The sequence below is a fragment of the Palaemon carinicauda genome, chromosome 4 (assembly GCF_036898095.1).
Source record: "Palaemon carinicauda isolate YSFRI2023 chromosome 4, ASM3689809v2, whole genome shotgun sequence".
NCBI lineage: Eukaryota > Metazoa > Arthropoda > Malacostraca > Decapoda > Palaemonidae > Palaemon > Palaemon carinicauda.
In genome coordinates, this window is record NC_090728.1 from 62,771,676 (window position 1) to 62,786,215 (window position 14,540).

The 14,540-nt window shown below is 34.8% G+C and overlaps 1 protein-coding gene across 1 annotated transcript in view; it reads left to right on the top strand.

Moving 5' to 3' along the window:
- Positions 1–14,540, top strand: part of LOC137639457 (DNA ligase 1-like) — a 60,708-nt gene that overhangs the window by 14,586 nt on the left and 31,582 nt on the right. Inside the window, exons 3-4 of the mRNA XM_068371730.1 lie at positions 9,406–9,531; positions 9,738–9,954. Of these exons, the coding sequence (XP_068227831.1) occupies positions 9,406–9,531; positions 9,738–9,954 (343 nt within the window). The remainder of the gene's footprint in view (positions 1–9,405; positions 9,532–9,737; positions 9,955–14,540) is intronic.

The window sequence follows — 14,540 nt, forward strand, 5'->3', positions numbered from 1 at the left end:
CTTGAATTATTACTGAAATCTAATAGTTTTTGCTAGGTCGTGCGCTCGCTTCGCTCGCGAAAAAAATACATCAAGCTCCTATGTACTGGCAAGTGGTAATGACGTTGGGTGGGACTCTACCGAAATAATACCATGGGCTGATGATGTGTTAATAATTAGCCTAGCTTTCCAGTAATACGTCTTCGTATATTACCCAGACCATATATCAAGGTATGTTACTTCTTACCCCTACTTCCTTCCTTACCACCTCTCCTCCTTCCCCCCCCCCCCCCCCCGTAGCTGTCAATGTTTTTGTTTGGGGGGTGGGGGGGGGGGGAGAATCTTCTTCATTCAACAAAGCCTTAGGAATAGTATCACCACACTTCATTTGTCAAAATAACATGACGACGTGGAGTCACGCATCACACAAGTTCACTGTTTCAAGAAATTTTTATTTTTTTCAAGAATTTACGAATTTTTTTTCAAGAATTCACGTAATTTAATTCAATGTCAGTTTCCTTCTTTCTCTCTCTTGTCCCTCATGATATGACTGGCTGTTGGTCTGCGTCTTCCAGAAATAGAAATGAGAATTCCTCACTGGTTTTTGTATGCAAGATGAACTAGAGGGGCACTCAGTAGAACGCAGACCTCCGCCGCGGCAGCTTATTCCTCCCCTTCTTCTCGGCCTTGACCTTGACCTTTGATATTAACATATATCAATTGGCGTGGATATTTATACACTTAAATATGAACCAAGTTTGAAGTCTCAGTGACAATGATATCCAAACTTATGGCTGATTACGTGAATTGGACATTTTGCTTAACCTTTAACCTTCGACCTTTTGCTTGACCTTGACCTTGATCTTTGATATTAACATATATTAATTGGCGTGAATTTTTATACACTCAAATATGAACCAAGTTTGAAGTCTCTGTGACAACGATGTCTAAACTTATAGCTGGTTACGTGAATTGGACATTTTGCTTGACCTTTAACCTTAACCTTGACCTCCCAAAATTAAAAATTTCCAGTTTTTCACATAACAGTTAATCCATTAAAGTTTCATTACACCACGATTAAAATTGTGGCCAGGAAGTTGTACACAAACACACACACACACACACACATACAAACACACAAACACAAACAAACACACATACAAGGTGTAAAACATAATCTTCCAAATTTATCGGCGGAGGTAATAAGTATTCGAAACCTCTTTTACTAAAGATAAATTATTGTCGATATATTTTCAGTTCGTCGTAAATTTCGATAATAACAGACATTACAAAATTACAATGATATATACTGGTCACATTACCTATCTTGTAATGAATACAAAAGCGAGAAAATTCATGGAAATAACACTGTCGTTCCATAAAATGGCAGAAAAGATATTGCAAAAGATATTGCAAAAGATATTCAAGCTGTGAATCTCCACAGGAGGGAAACGTAATAAGAAATTATATTGGTCGCATGACTCATCTTGTAATGAATACAAAAGCGAGAAAATTCATGGAAATAACACTGTCATACCATAAAATGACATAAAAGATATTGCGAAAGATATTCAAGGTGTGAATCTCCACAGGAGGGAAACGTAATAAGAAATTATTCTGGTCGCATTACCCATCTTGTAATGAATACAAAAGCGAGAGAATTCATGGAAATAATTGTCTTTCCATAAAACGACATAAAAGATATTGCAAAAGATATTGCTGCAAAAGATATTCAAGTTGTGAATCTTCACAGGAGGGAAACGTAATAAGAAATTATATATGATCGCCTTACCCATCTTGTAATGAATACAAAAGCGAGAGAATTCATGGAAATAACACTGCCGTTCCATAAAAGGACATAAAAGATGTTCCAAAAGATATTCCAAAAAATATTGCAAAAGATATTCAAGTTGTGAATCTCCACAGGAGGGAAACGTAATAAGAAATTATACTGGTCGCATTACCATCTTGTAATGAATACAAAAAGCTAGAAAATTCATGGAAATAAGACTGTCGTTCCATAAAATGCCATAAAAGATATTGCAAAAGATATTCCAAAAGATATTGCAAAAGATACTCAAGTTGTGATTCTCCACAGGAGGGAAACGTAATAAGAAATTATATTGGTCGCATGACCCATCTTGTAATGAATACAAAAAGCGAGAAAATTCATGGAAATAACATTGTCGTTCCATAAAATGACATAAAAGATATTGCAAAAGATATTGCAAAAGATATTCAAGTTGTGAATCTCCACAGGAGGGAAACGTAATAAGAAAGTATACTGGTCGCTTTACCCACCTTGTAATGAATACAAAAGCGAGAAAATTCATGGAAATAACATTGTCGTTCCATAAAATGACATAAAAGATAATGCAAAAGATATTGCAAAAGATATCCAAGTTGTGAATCTTCACAGGAGGGAAACGTAATAAGAGATTATTCTGGTCGCATTACCTATCGTGTAATGAATACAGAAGCGAGAAAATTCATGGAAATAACAGTGCCGTTCCATAAAATGCCATAAAAGATATTCCAAAAGATATTGCAAAAGATATTCGAGTGGTGAATCTTCACAGGAGGGAAACGTAATAAGAAATTATACTGGTCGCATCACCTATCTTGTAATGAATACAAAAAGCGAGAAAATTCATGGAAATAACATTGTCATTCCATAAAATGACATAAAAGATATTGCAAAAGATATTGCAAAAGATATTGCAAAAGATATTCAAGCTGTGAATCTCCACAGGAGGGAAACGTAATAAGAAATTATACTGGTCGCATTACCCATCTTATAATGAATACAAAAAGCGAGAAAATTCATGGAAATAACACTGTCGTTCCATAAAATGACATAAAAGATATTCCAAAAGATATTGCAAAAGATATTCAAGGTGTGAATCTTCACAGGAGGGAAACGTAATAAGAAATTATACTGGTCGCATGACCCATCTTGTAATGAATACAAGAGCGAGAAAATTCATGGAAATAACATTGTCATTCCATAAAATGACATAAAAGATATTCCAAAAGATATTGCAAAAGATATTCAAGTTGTGAATCTTCACAGGAGGAAAACGTAATAAGAAATTATACTGGTCGCATGACCCATCTTGTAATGAATACAAAAGCGAGAAAATTCATGGAAATAACATTGTCATTCCATAAAATGACATAAAAGATATTTCAAAAGATATTCCATAAGATATTCAAGTTGTGAATCTTCACATGAGGGAAACTTAATAAGACTCCGAAACAAACAGACGATGGCAGAATGTTATCATATACGTTATGGTGGAATAAAACGATGGAAATTACATCCAAAAAGGAAAATAAACAAACATATCACTGTCGGATAGGAATTATAGTTATGTTTTTGGCAGGAGGTTCCAATAAACTTATCTGAATTATAGTGGCTGAAAGTAAGAGGAGTAAGAAGAAATCGTAGAGCATTTTACGTTATATGAACGATAACTTCAGAAGTTAGAGGGGTACTCAGTAGAGTACAGCTTATTTCTTGACCTTTTACTCAACATTGACCTTGATCTCTCACCGTAACATGTATTAATTGGCGTGGATTTTCATGCACTCAAATATGAACCAAGTTTGAAGTCTCTGTGACAACGTTGTACATACTTATGGCTGATTACGTGATTGGACATTTTGTTTTACCTTGACATTGACCTTTGACCTTAATCAACCAAAATTTAATCATTTCCAGCTTTTACATAACAGTTAATCCCTGCAAGATTCATTATTCTACGGTTAAAATTTTGGTCAGGCAGCTGTGTGTATATATATATATATATATATATATATATATATATATATATATATATATATATATATATATATATATATATATATATATATATAATCTATTTATATATATACATATATAAGTATATATAAATATATATACATATACATGTATATGTTTATTTATATATATATATATATATATATATAATCTATTTATATATATACATATATAAGTATATATTAATATATATACATATACATATATATATTTATATATATATATATATATATATATATATATATATATAAATATATACATATATATGTATATATATTTATATATACTTATATATGTATATATATAAATAGATTATATATATATATATGTATATATATATATATATATATATATATATATATATATATATATATATATATAAATATATATATATATATATATATATATATATATATATATATATATATATATATATATATATAGTTGTCATTGTCTAATTAGCGGGTTGTAAGAGGGGAGGGGGAGGAGGGGTTGAATTTGTGTGCGTGTGTGTGCATATCTATCTAAATATCTAGACATAATTTTTGACGGGTCGCGTATACTAGTAGCATTATTCTTTTTTCAAATAAAAATATGAAACTATCGAAGAAAAATACCAGGTAGCAGATTATGAAAAATATCGGAAAAAAATAAGTGAAATACGACTTTCTTAACGTCAGTTTATGACTGACATTAATCACTTTAAGCAAGACTTTGTGTCAAAGAATTATTATTTCTTGGAATGACTGAAGGTTTAATCAACACGAGGTCAAGCACTCATCAAAATTAAATGAATCCACAACAAAGGCAAAATGAAAATGCATATTTTTTAATTATTTATATCTATGTTGTATAGATTACATATTATTGGCCATTCAAGGCCCAGATATAAATATTTTTCAAAAATATGATTATCAATTAAAACATATGTTTTTATAAATGATACGTATCTGATGCGTAAAAAAATTTCTAGATCTGTTATTGAGATAAAAAAAAAGATTAAATAAATGATACGTCTGTGGTGCGTAAACATTTCCAGAACTGTTATTGAGATAAAAAAAAGATTGAATAATATTTTCTTGAATAAAATAAGCATTTCAAGGGTTCCAACATAAGATTTATCTATTCCTTGTCTTTGAAGGACTTTCATTACCGCTAAAGTTTGACAGATTCAAAAGGTTTCTCATAGTCTATAATTGAAACACTTCGGGTGTTCTAACATAATATAGATTTATTCCTTGTTTTTGAAGGACTTTCATTACAGCTGAAGTTTTGTCAGATTCAAAAGCTTTCTCATAGTCTATAATTGAAACACTTTTGGTGTTATAACGTAAGATTCATCTATTCCTTGTCTTTGAAGGGCTTTCATTATCGCTGGAGTTTTGACAGATTCAAAAGCTTTCTCATAGTCTGTAATTGAAATACTTTGGAAGTTCTAAGATAAGATTCATCTATTCCTTGTCTTTGAAGGGTTTTTATTATCGCTGAAGTTTTGACAGATTTAAAGACTTTCTCATAGTCTGCTCTCAGTACTGCTGAAGTTATGACAGATCCAAAGGCTTTCTCATAGTCTATAAATGCCCAAATTATGAGTCATAAAACGGTAAAAAAATTTCATTTACTAGAAATTTTATATCAGGAGTGAGAATTTTTATTTCCTGCAACAAATGGCTCCCTCTGAAAAACACATCTTTATACATGTTTGTCTACGTGTGTGTGTTTTAATATGGTGGTGTGTGTTACCTACTAAAAGAAGTTTAAAATGAGCGACCAGCAAAAAAAATGCGAGCAAGATATCGACATATCAAATTTAATCAAGAAATTGGAAAGAAATATCCTGTGAAAATATGCCAAGAAACTAACGAATGAATAAGAATACCCTTATATAGACTATTTAAAAAAGTATACAGTTGTATAATATGACTGATAACCAACATAGGTCACATATTAAAAAAATAAAAAATAAATGTTAGCGACTTCTATTCAAAATCAGTTTTCTTAAACTTACAATAGTTCTAGAAATTCGGTGAAAGAATAATGACGTATGATAAAATTATCAACAGGCCGAAATGTGTAACAAAAATAACATTGAATAGTGTGCCCAAGTGCACCCTCAAGCAAGAGAAATCTGCCCAAATAGTTATAGAATTTCGGTGTAAGAAGGTTGACATATGATAAAATCATTAACAGGTCGAAAAGTATAAAAAGTATAAAAGTATAAAAAATATATTAAATTAAATTAAATCAGTAAATGAAATATATCTATTCCTTACAAGTCAGGAAATGTTGAACATTTAAAACAGCCAATTCAAAAAAAAAAAAAAAAAAAGAAAGAAATACGCAATTGGATGAAATGTCACAGGACGAATTTTCTCTGCAATTAGAATTCTAAACTTTGCATCTCGATAATTGATAGTTGGGGCTTCTGCAACGTAAAATTAACGTCAATCCAGCAACCCTGTTTAAATAGATTATCTTCTCAACATTACTGACCGGATTTACGTATTCAATACCTAATTCTATTAGAATAAACGTGTAGAAAGAGTAATCAGTGATTTTAGTCCTCTGACAATGATTATTCTCAACATTGTATACAAGTCTACGGACAAAGTTTGCCCTTTTTCGTATGTTGTGCCCTTGGTTAAATAATAATAATAATAATAATAATAATAATAATAATAATATCATTAACATTAACATTAACACACAAAAAAACACACTCAAACAGGGGCGAAAACATAACCTCCTTCCAACTTCGTTTACGGAGGTAATATACAAACTGATAAAGTATATAGTCATAAATGCAAAGCAATTACATAGAACCCTGAGTTACTATCTGCAGTCTTATCTATTGGTGCTCAGTTATTCACGTGATAAAGCCAAGGAAAAGAAGCCAATAGTTGTGGTGGCCAATGCGGTAACGTCCCTGACTGGATAACGCCGGACTGGGGTTCAAGTCCTGCTCAAGGTCGTTAGTTTCTTTTGTCAGTGCAACCTCACCATCCTCTTGAGCTAAGGGTAGGGTATTGGGGGAGCCTATAGATCTATCTGCTGAGTCATCAGCAGCCATTGCCTGGCCCTCCTTGGTCCTAGGTTGGGTGGAGAGGGGGCTTGGCGCTGTTCATATGTATATATGGTCAGTCTCAAGGTCGTTAGTTTCTTTTGTCGCTGCAACCTCATCATCATTGTGAGCTAAGGGTAAGGGGTTTGGGGGAGCCTGTAGATCTATCTGCTGAGTCATCAGCAGCCATTGCCTGGCCCTCCTTGGTCCTAGGTTGGATGGAGAGGGAGCTTGGCGCTGATCATATGTATATATGGTCAGTCTCTAGGGCATTGTGCTACTTGATAGGGCAATGTCGCTGCCCCTTGCCTCTGCCATTCATGAGTGACCTTTAAACCTTTAAATGGCAATAAAGCCTTTGAATGGGGCAAGACCATAATAAAAACATTAGATACATATAAAACATTTCTTTTTATAGCCTTCCTAATTCTAGCAAGAAACTAGGAATTTGGAAAACGTTAAATAAAATCCTATTTATAAACACAGGATATGGCAAACGTTAAATAAAATCCTATTTATAAACACAGGATATGGCAAACGTTAAATAAAATCCTATTTATAAACACAGGATCTGGCAAGCGTTAAATAAAATCCTATTTATAAACACAAGATCCTAATTCTAGCAAGAAACTAGGAATTTGGAAACGTGAAATAAAATCGTATTTATAAACACAAGATCTTTTTGAAGCTGTTACTGTTTTTAGAATAACATATTGTTAATTTATTCTCATCATTTATTTATTTCCTTATTTCCTTTCCTCACTGGGCTATTTTTCCCTATTGGAGCCCTTGGGCTTATAGTATCTTGCTTTTCCAACTAGGGTTGTAGCTTGGCTAGTAATAATAATAGTAATAATATATCATCATAAAGCAAGGTTTGCATGGTCGATTGGTTCGTCGAACCGGGTTGTCGAACCTGCTTGTCAAAAGGTTCGAAGAGTTGGAGTCAGCCACAACTGATAAGGTTTGTGGACAATGAAGCCCCGCCCACAAAAGTCAGGCGAGAACAGACTTTCTTCAAACTGTTCAACGAACGTGTTCGATAACCAAATATCTAGTTCATACGTTCGAACATCTCTTCAAACACTGTCGAACCGCGTTCGACGAACCGTTCAACCGTGTAATACGCCTTAATGTTAAATTACCTTGAATGGATACATAGAAAATACTGTAGTCACAAATAACAATTTTGAAAAAAAAAAAAAAAAAAAAAAAAAAAAAAGTTATTATGGACACATATGATAATTACTATTTATAAAAGTAAAAAAAAAGTTATTTACACTGTATTGGGAAAGGGAAGTAATATATATTTTACTCTTTCAGTAAAATAAATATATGAAAAGGAACGAAAAGAATGTGTATCCAAATAGAATATAAGAAAAAAATATCACAAAAATATTCTAAAACGAAAACCAAGTATCCATTTATAGCTTAGTGTATCGGTGATTGAGGGCACATATGATAATTACTATTTATAAAAGTAAAAATTTATTATTTTCCCTGTATTGAGAAAAGGAAGTAGTATATTTTTTACTCTTTCAGTGAAATAAATATATAAAAGGAACGAAAAAACTATGTATCCACATAGAATATAAGTAAAAAATATCACAAAAATATTTCTAAAACGAAAACCAAAGTATCCATTTATATCTCAGTATATCATGAAAGGTGTCAGATATATGTAATTTATTATGACATTTCCCGCAAGACCTAAGCGGCCGGAAACGAGGCACTTTTACTGTCTTGAGTATGCAATCATGGAGACCCTTTCTTTTGGGTGGGGGGGGCTGGGGGGGTGGGCGTGGTTGGGGGGGAAGTCTTGCGGTCTTTCTCCTTAGCTTCATTTCCATCCTGATCATTTCCTTCTTCATCATCATCGATTTCATCGGACAGTACTCACAGACTCATCACATTCTCACCTACCTTCGTCATGTCAAAATCATAATTAATTTTTTTTTCTTTTTTTTTCATCGTAATCATCTCCTTCATCAGCATCGATTTCATCAGCTCTCAAAGACTCCTCACATTCTCATCTACCTTCACCTTGTCATAATCATAATTTCGTTCCATATTCCGCCAATTTTCCTCTTTCACTTGGCAGTACCTAAGACTCAATCACATCCTCACCTACCTTCATCTTGTCATGATCATAATTTCGTTCGATATTCCGGCAATTTTCTTCTTTCTATTCGTCTTTCATCTTTTGGAACACGTCTCGTGAAGGGGTCATATTCATCATTCCTATTCGTCTTTCCTGTCGTTCCATACTCCGGCATTTTTCCTCTTTTTATTATCCTTTCATCTTTTGGAACACGTCTCGTGAAGGGGTCATATTCATTATTCCTATTCCTGTCTCCTATCTTATTCACTTTATGGCCATTAACTTGGACATATGGAGAAAAGGGGTGAATTGACTTTTCCCCCTTTTCTATCCTAGGATCAACTTTACTTTTCCTCCTTTTCTATACCTAGGCACAGGGACGAATTGAGTCTCCCTTTTCTGTAATACTTAAGCCCTTCCTTTTCCAACAACCATCCCCAGCATCCACCCACCCACAGGCCCACACCCGCACGCCTACACCCTACGCCCACATCCTACGCCCCCACCCTACGCCCACATCCTACGCCCCCAAAACATTGAATCCACCATCACCTTTTCTGTACAGAGGTGCAGGGGCGAATTCTGTAATACTTTAGCCCTTCCTTTTCTAACAACAAACCACAGCATCCACCCACCCACACGCCCACTCCCCCACCCTCACGCCCACACCCAAGCCCCCAAAACATTGATTCCACCATCACCTTTTTTCTACATAGGCACAGGGGCAAATTCTGTAATACTTTAGCTCTTCCCTTTCTAACAACAAACCACAGCATCCACCCACCCACACGCCTACTCCCACACCCTCACGCCCACACCCCACGCCCCCGAAAACATTCATTCCACCATCACCTCCACTGCCACCATCGATCGTTCTTCCGTGATCACTTCCACCTCTCTAATGACCTCGGGGGGCAATCACGTGACCCACCAAGACCACCAATCAACGTCCATTAACCTTCCCCCAAACTTGGCTCAATCCGGCCCGGGGTAAATTGGGAGAGAGAGAGAGAGAGAGAGAGAGAGAGAGAGAGAGAGAGAGAGAGAGAGAGAGAGAGAGAGAGGAGAGAGAGAGAGAGAGAGAGAGAGAGAGAATAGTAGGCAAGAATAGTAAACGTGAAACATAGAATACGAAAGAAGGAAGCCGAGAGAGAGAGAGAGAGAGAGAGAGAGAGAGAGAGAGAGAGAGAGAGAGAGAGAGAGAGTAGACAAAAATAGTATACGTGAAGCAAAGAATACGAAAGAAGGACGCTTAGAGAGAGAGAGAGAGAGAGAGAGAGAGAGAGAGAGAGAGAGAGAGAGAGAGAGAGAGGGAGAGAGAAAGAGAGAGAGAATTATTTGGAAGTTTTCTGGCATCCTGACATCGAAATATCGTTTGTTATAGATAAGGAATAAAATCAAATTCAATTTAAAACCATAAAAACGAAAGATGTCTTGATAAAAGTTAAATAGCAGCAAATTATGAGTTTAGAGTGAAGGAACTCGAAGAAACCAACTGACATCCAAACCGTAATGGCGATCTTTGATAATATCTTTCAATCGAAAACTTCAAGAGCACTTTCCCCAGCCCTCCTCTTTTAGGAAGGCCTCTAAGAGCATCTCAACTAGAGTAAACTTTGCTTTTACGGTCCTGCAACTTCTGCAACTTCCTCCCCACCGTATATGATTTTCCCATCAATTAAAAACTTCCCCGGTCAGAACCACTAGGCATCTCAGATCCAGTGTCATTTACGCCTCTTCTTGAAACTTCAGTGAGGAAGTTCGGTCGGATCCCGGCTCCATTTCGGTGATTTAAAGGGCAGGATGCCTTCTAGAGGGCGCTGGGTTCCTTCTCGTCTCTAAAAACATTGTTGGAGGGAAAGGAAACCTGAAAAATTAGTCAACTTTCATCTCAAAAAAGGGCCACAAATTAGCCAGGGCTAAATTGAGTAAGTTTCCTACTCAATATGCCTAAGTGCCTTTAGTGCTTTAATTTTCCTTTTTAATCTTCCTGACCCGGGTAAATTCCCTTGCTCACTTATATGTGGTGAGCGGCAGAACAGGATTTGTTTAGTCGTTATATATCAAAGATGTTGTACTTGGAATATATATATATATATATATATATATATATATATATATATATATATATATATATATATATATGCATATATATATATATATATATATATATATATATATATATATATATAGATAGATAGATAGATAGATAGATAGATATATATATATATATATATATATATATATACATATATATATATATATATATATATATATATATATATATATATATATATATATATATATATATATATATATCTTTCTGAGGGGGGATACCTTAACTTGGTGAAGGGGTTTGAGTAACGCCAAGAAAAGCACAGCTGTACTAGTTAGGGCCAACTTTACAAGGCTGGTTTGCTGTGAGCGATCAAAGAAAAGTCTCCCACCATCACCAGTCCACACTGGCCAGCGTGATGATGAAAACTGGCCAAGCCCGAGATATGAATCGACATGTCTAAGGCCTTTGTCCTGCAGTAGACTAGAAAACGCTACATTTGTTTTGGTTGTTATTGATATATATATATATATATATATATATATATATATATATATATATATATATATATATATATATATATATATATATATATATATATATATATATATCAAACTTAAACCATTTTGTCACCAAATTCGATAATTTTTAAGAACATATTGACCAAATTTCACCAGGGGATAACATTTCTTAAAGAAATATTACTATATAATTTATGATTTTTTTTAAAGTAAAATCCCAAAATAGTATCTTAATTTTCTTATTGTAACAAATTAGAATTGAATTATATTGTTATTCCGCCAACGAAGTTGGGAGAAGGTTATGTTTTTGCCCCCTGATGGTTTAATTGTGAACAACTTCCAGGCCACAATTTTTCTCGTGGAGTAGAGAAACATTCAGGGATTGATTGCTATGTTGAGACGTGGAAGTGGTTCAATTTTGAAAGCCCTAGGTCAAAAGGTCAAGGTCAAGGGTCGAACAAAAGGTCAGACGAATTAACCCTAAGGTATGCTGGTTTCGAGAAATAAGCTACCTTGGCTGAGATATGCCTCTCTACTGAGTGCTTTTCTAGTAGGAATATGTTTTTACCAAATTTCGTAAGATGAGGCTATTAGAAATTTTGTCGTAAAAAAATGTAAAAATCCTGGAATTGATGTTGCCGGTCATTTACCGTTTTAAAAACGGATATACTGACGTAAAGGAGTGATATTATGGCCACCAACCCGTAAAAGATAATAACAAAGTAGGGTAAAAATTACGGTCGCCTCTATTTTACTGAAATACGGCTGAGAACAGTATATTTTATAGAGAGTTTCCGATTAAAATGACGGGGTTTTTTCAACTATGCACCTAATACTGCTACAAAAGCACCTAAAACTGCTACAAAAACCATCCTTCTTCATAACACTTCAGAGATCTTATGAAAAGTGTTTAACCTCCCACGTAATGTCACCACGATCAGGGGGTGCCAACCTATACGTTCACAATCATTAAGATTTTCGGCAAAATAATATTCAAAAATATGTATCGGCAGACGTTTTTCATCCTTTTAGATGTTAAGTATTTAATTATTGATTATTATATGAAGCACTAAATAAAAAGGGAAAACAATAATGTAAAATATTTTTGTTTAGCTACCGGATGGCATACATGATCAAGACTATCTATATTTTACTCTTTACTAGCGGAACCCGTGTAAATTACACGAAAGGATATTTTCAATACTAATTATCTTGTTCCTAACCTATATATGTTTGAATAAATGTCCCGAGATTAATTTTATAATCTAGGTTATGGAAATTGATAGAACTCAATTTTTTGTCTAATATTTAAAGAAAAGAGTCAGGTGCTAAAGACAAAATTGGGAAAACTATATAAGATGTGCTTTGGTTAAGTAATCAAAGTCTAATGTGAATTTGTAAGAGTATACCATGAAATTATTTCCGTTTTCTTTAAAGCGCGAATTTGTAAGAGTATACCATGAAATTAATTCCGTTTTCTTTAAAGCGTGAATTTGTAAGAGTATACCATGAAATTATTTCCGTTTTCTTTAATGCGCAACACACAAAATAAATAACACACCCTATCGTATTAATATATGGATAAGAACCTCTTGAAAATAAGAAGTTCTTTTCAACGACCGTTGTGTTTCTACTTAAACCGAGATTAGTAGGTCAAAAGAGAATCTGAAAGAGTAACATTTTATATGAACTTTTTTATTCCTAATGGACGGTTGTTAGATAATACTGTATATGCAACGTTATTACCTCTGCCAACGAAGTTAGAAGGAGGTTATGTTTTCGCCCCTGTTTGTCTTTTTGCCCGTTTCTCTGTTTTCGATCAACTTCCTGGCCACAATTTTACTCATAGAGTAGTGAAACCTTCAGGAATTAATTTCTATGTGGGGACATAGAAGTGATTCCATTTTGAAAGTCTTAGGTCAAAGGTCAAGGTCAAGGTCGAGCAAAAATTCGACCGAATTAACCCTAACCTCAACCCCAAATTCGCACATGGTTGTCACAAAGACTTCAAATACGCCCACGGTCTAAATTGGTTCTGGGAAAGGCAAGCTGGTTTCAAGAAATAATCTGCCATGGTGGAGGTCTGCACTCTCAGAGTGCTTTTCTAGTTTAGATTGAAATTGATATTTTTCCTTAAGGTCAATAATCTTATGCGTAATGAAGCTAAATCTTAATGACAACGTGAATATTTAAATGAATATTGGGCTGCTATATGAAGATGACAAATATTCTTAAGATCCATAACTTGACTGAAGGGAATAATGTTTTTTTTTTAGGGGGGGCACTTAATAAGAAAATAGGTCACGGAGGAAACGTCCCTACCTGGCGATCTGCTGGACTGGAGTTCGAGTCCCACTGAAGGGCTATAATTTCATATAAACTGGGGTTTGAGTCCCACTGAAGGGCTATAATTTCATATAAACTGGGGTTCGAGTCCCACTGAAGGGTCCATAATTTCATGTAGACTGGGGTTCGAGTCCCACTGAAGGGCTATAATTTCATATAGACTGGGGTTCAAGTCACACCGAAGGACTATAATTTCATGTAGACTGGGGTTCGAGTCCCACTGAAGGGCTATAATTTCATATAGACTGGGGTTCGAGTCCCACTGAAGGGCTATAATTTCATATAGACTACTGTTCGAGTCCCACTGAAGGGCTATAAATTCACACAGACTGGGGTTTGAGTCCCACTCAAGCTCTATAATTTCATGTGGTGTCTGGAACCTCACCATCCTTGTGAGCTAAGGACGGGGGGGTTTAGGGGACCCTATAGATCTATCTGCTCAGTTGGGAACCTTCTGTAAAAGGTTGCTGTAGCCTGATTGGTAGCGTCTCTGCCTGGTGCTTCGCAGTCGGGGATTAGAGTCCCGCTCAGACTCGTTATTGCCATTAGTGTCTGCAACCTTACCATCCTTGTGAGTTACGGTTGAGGGGTTTGGGGGAGCCTGTAAGTCTATCTGCTGAGTCATCAGTAGCCACAGCCTGGCCCTCCCTGGT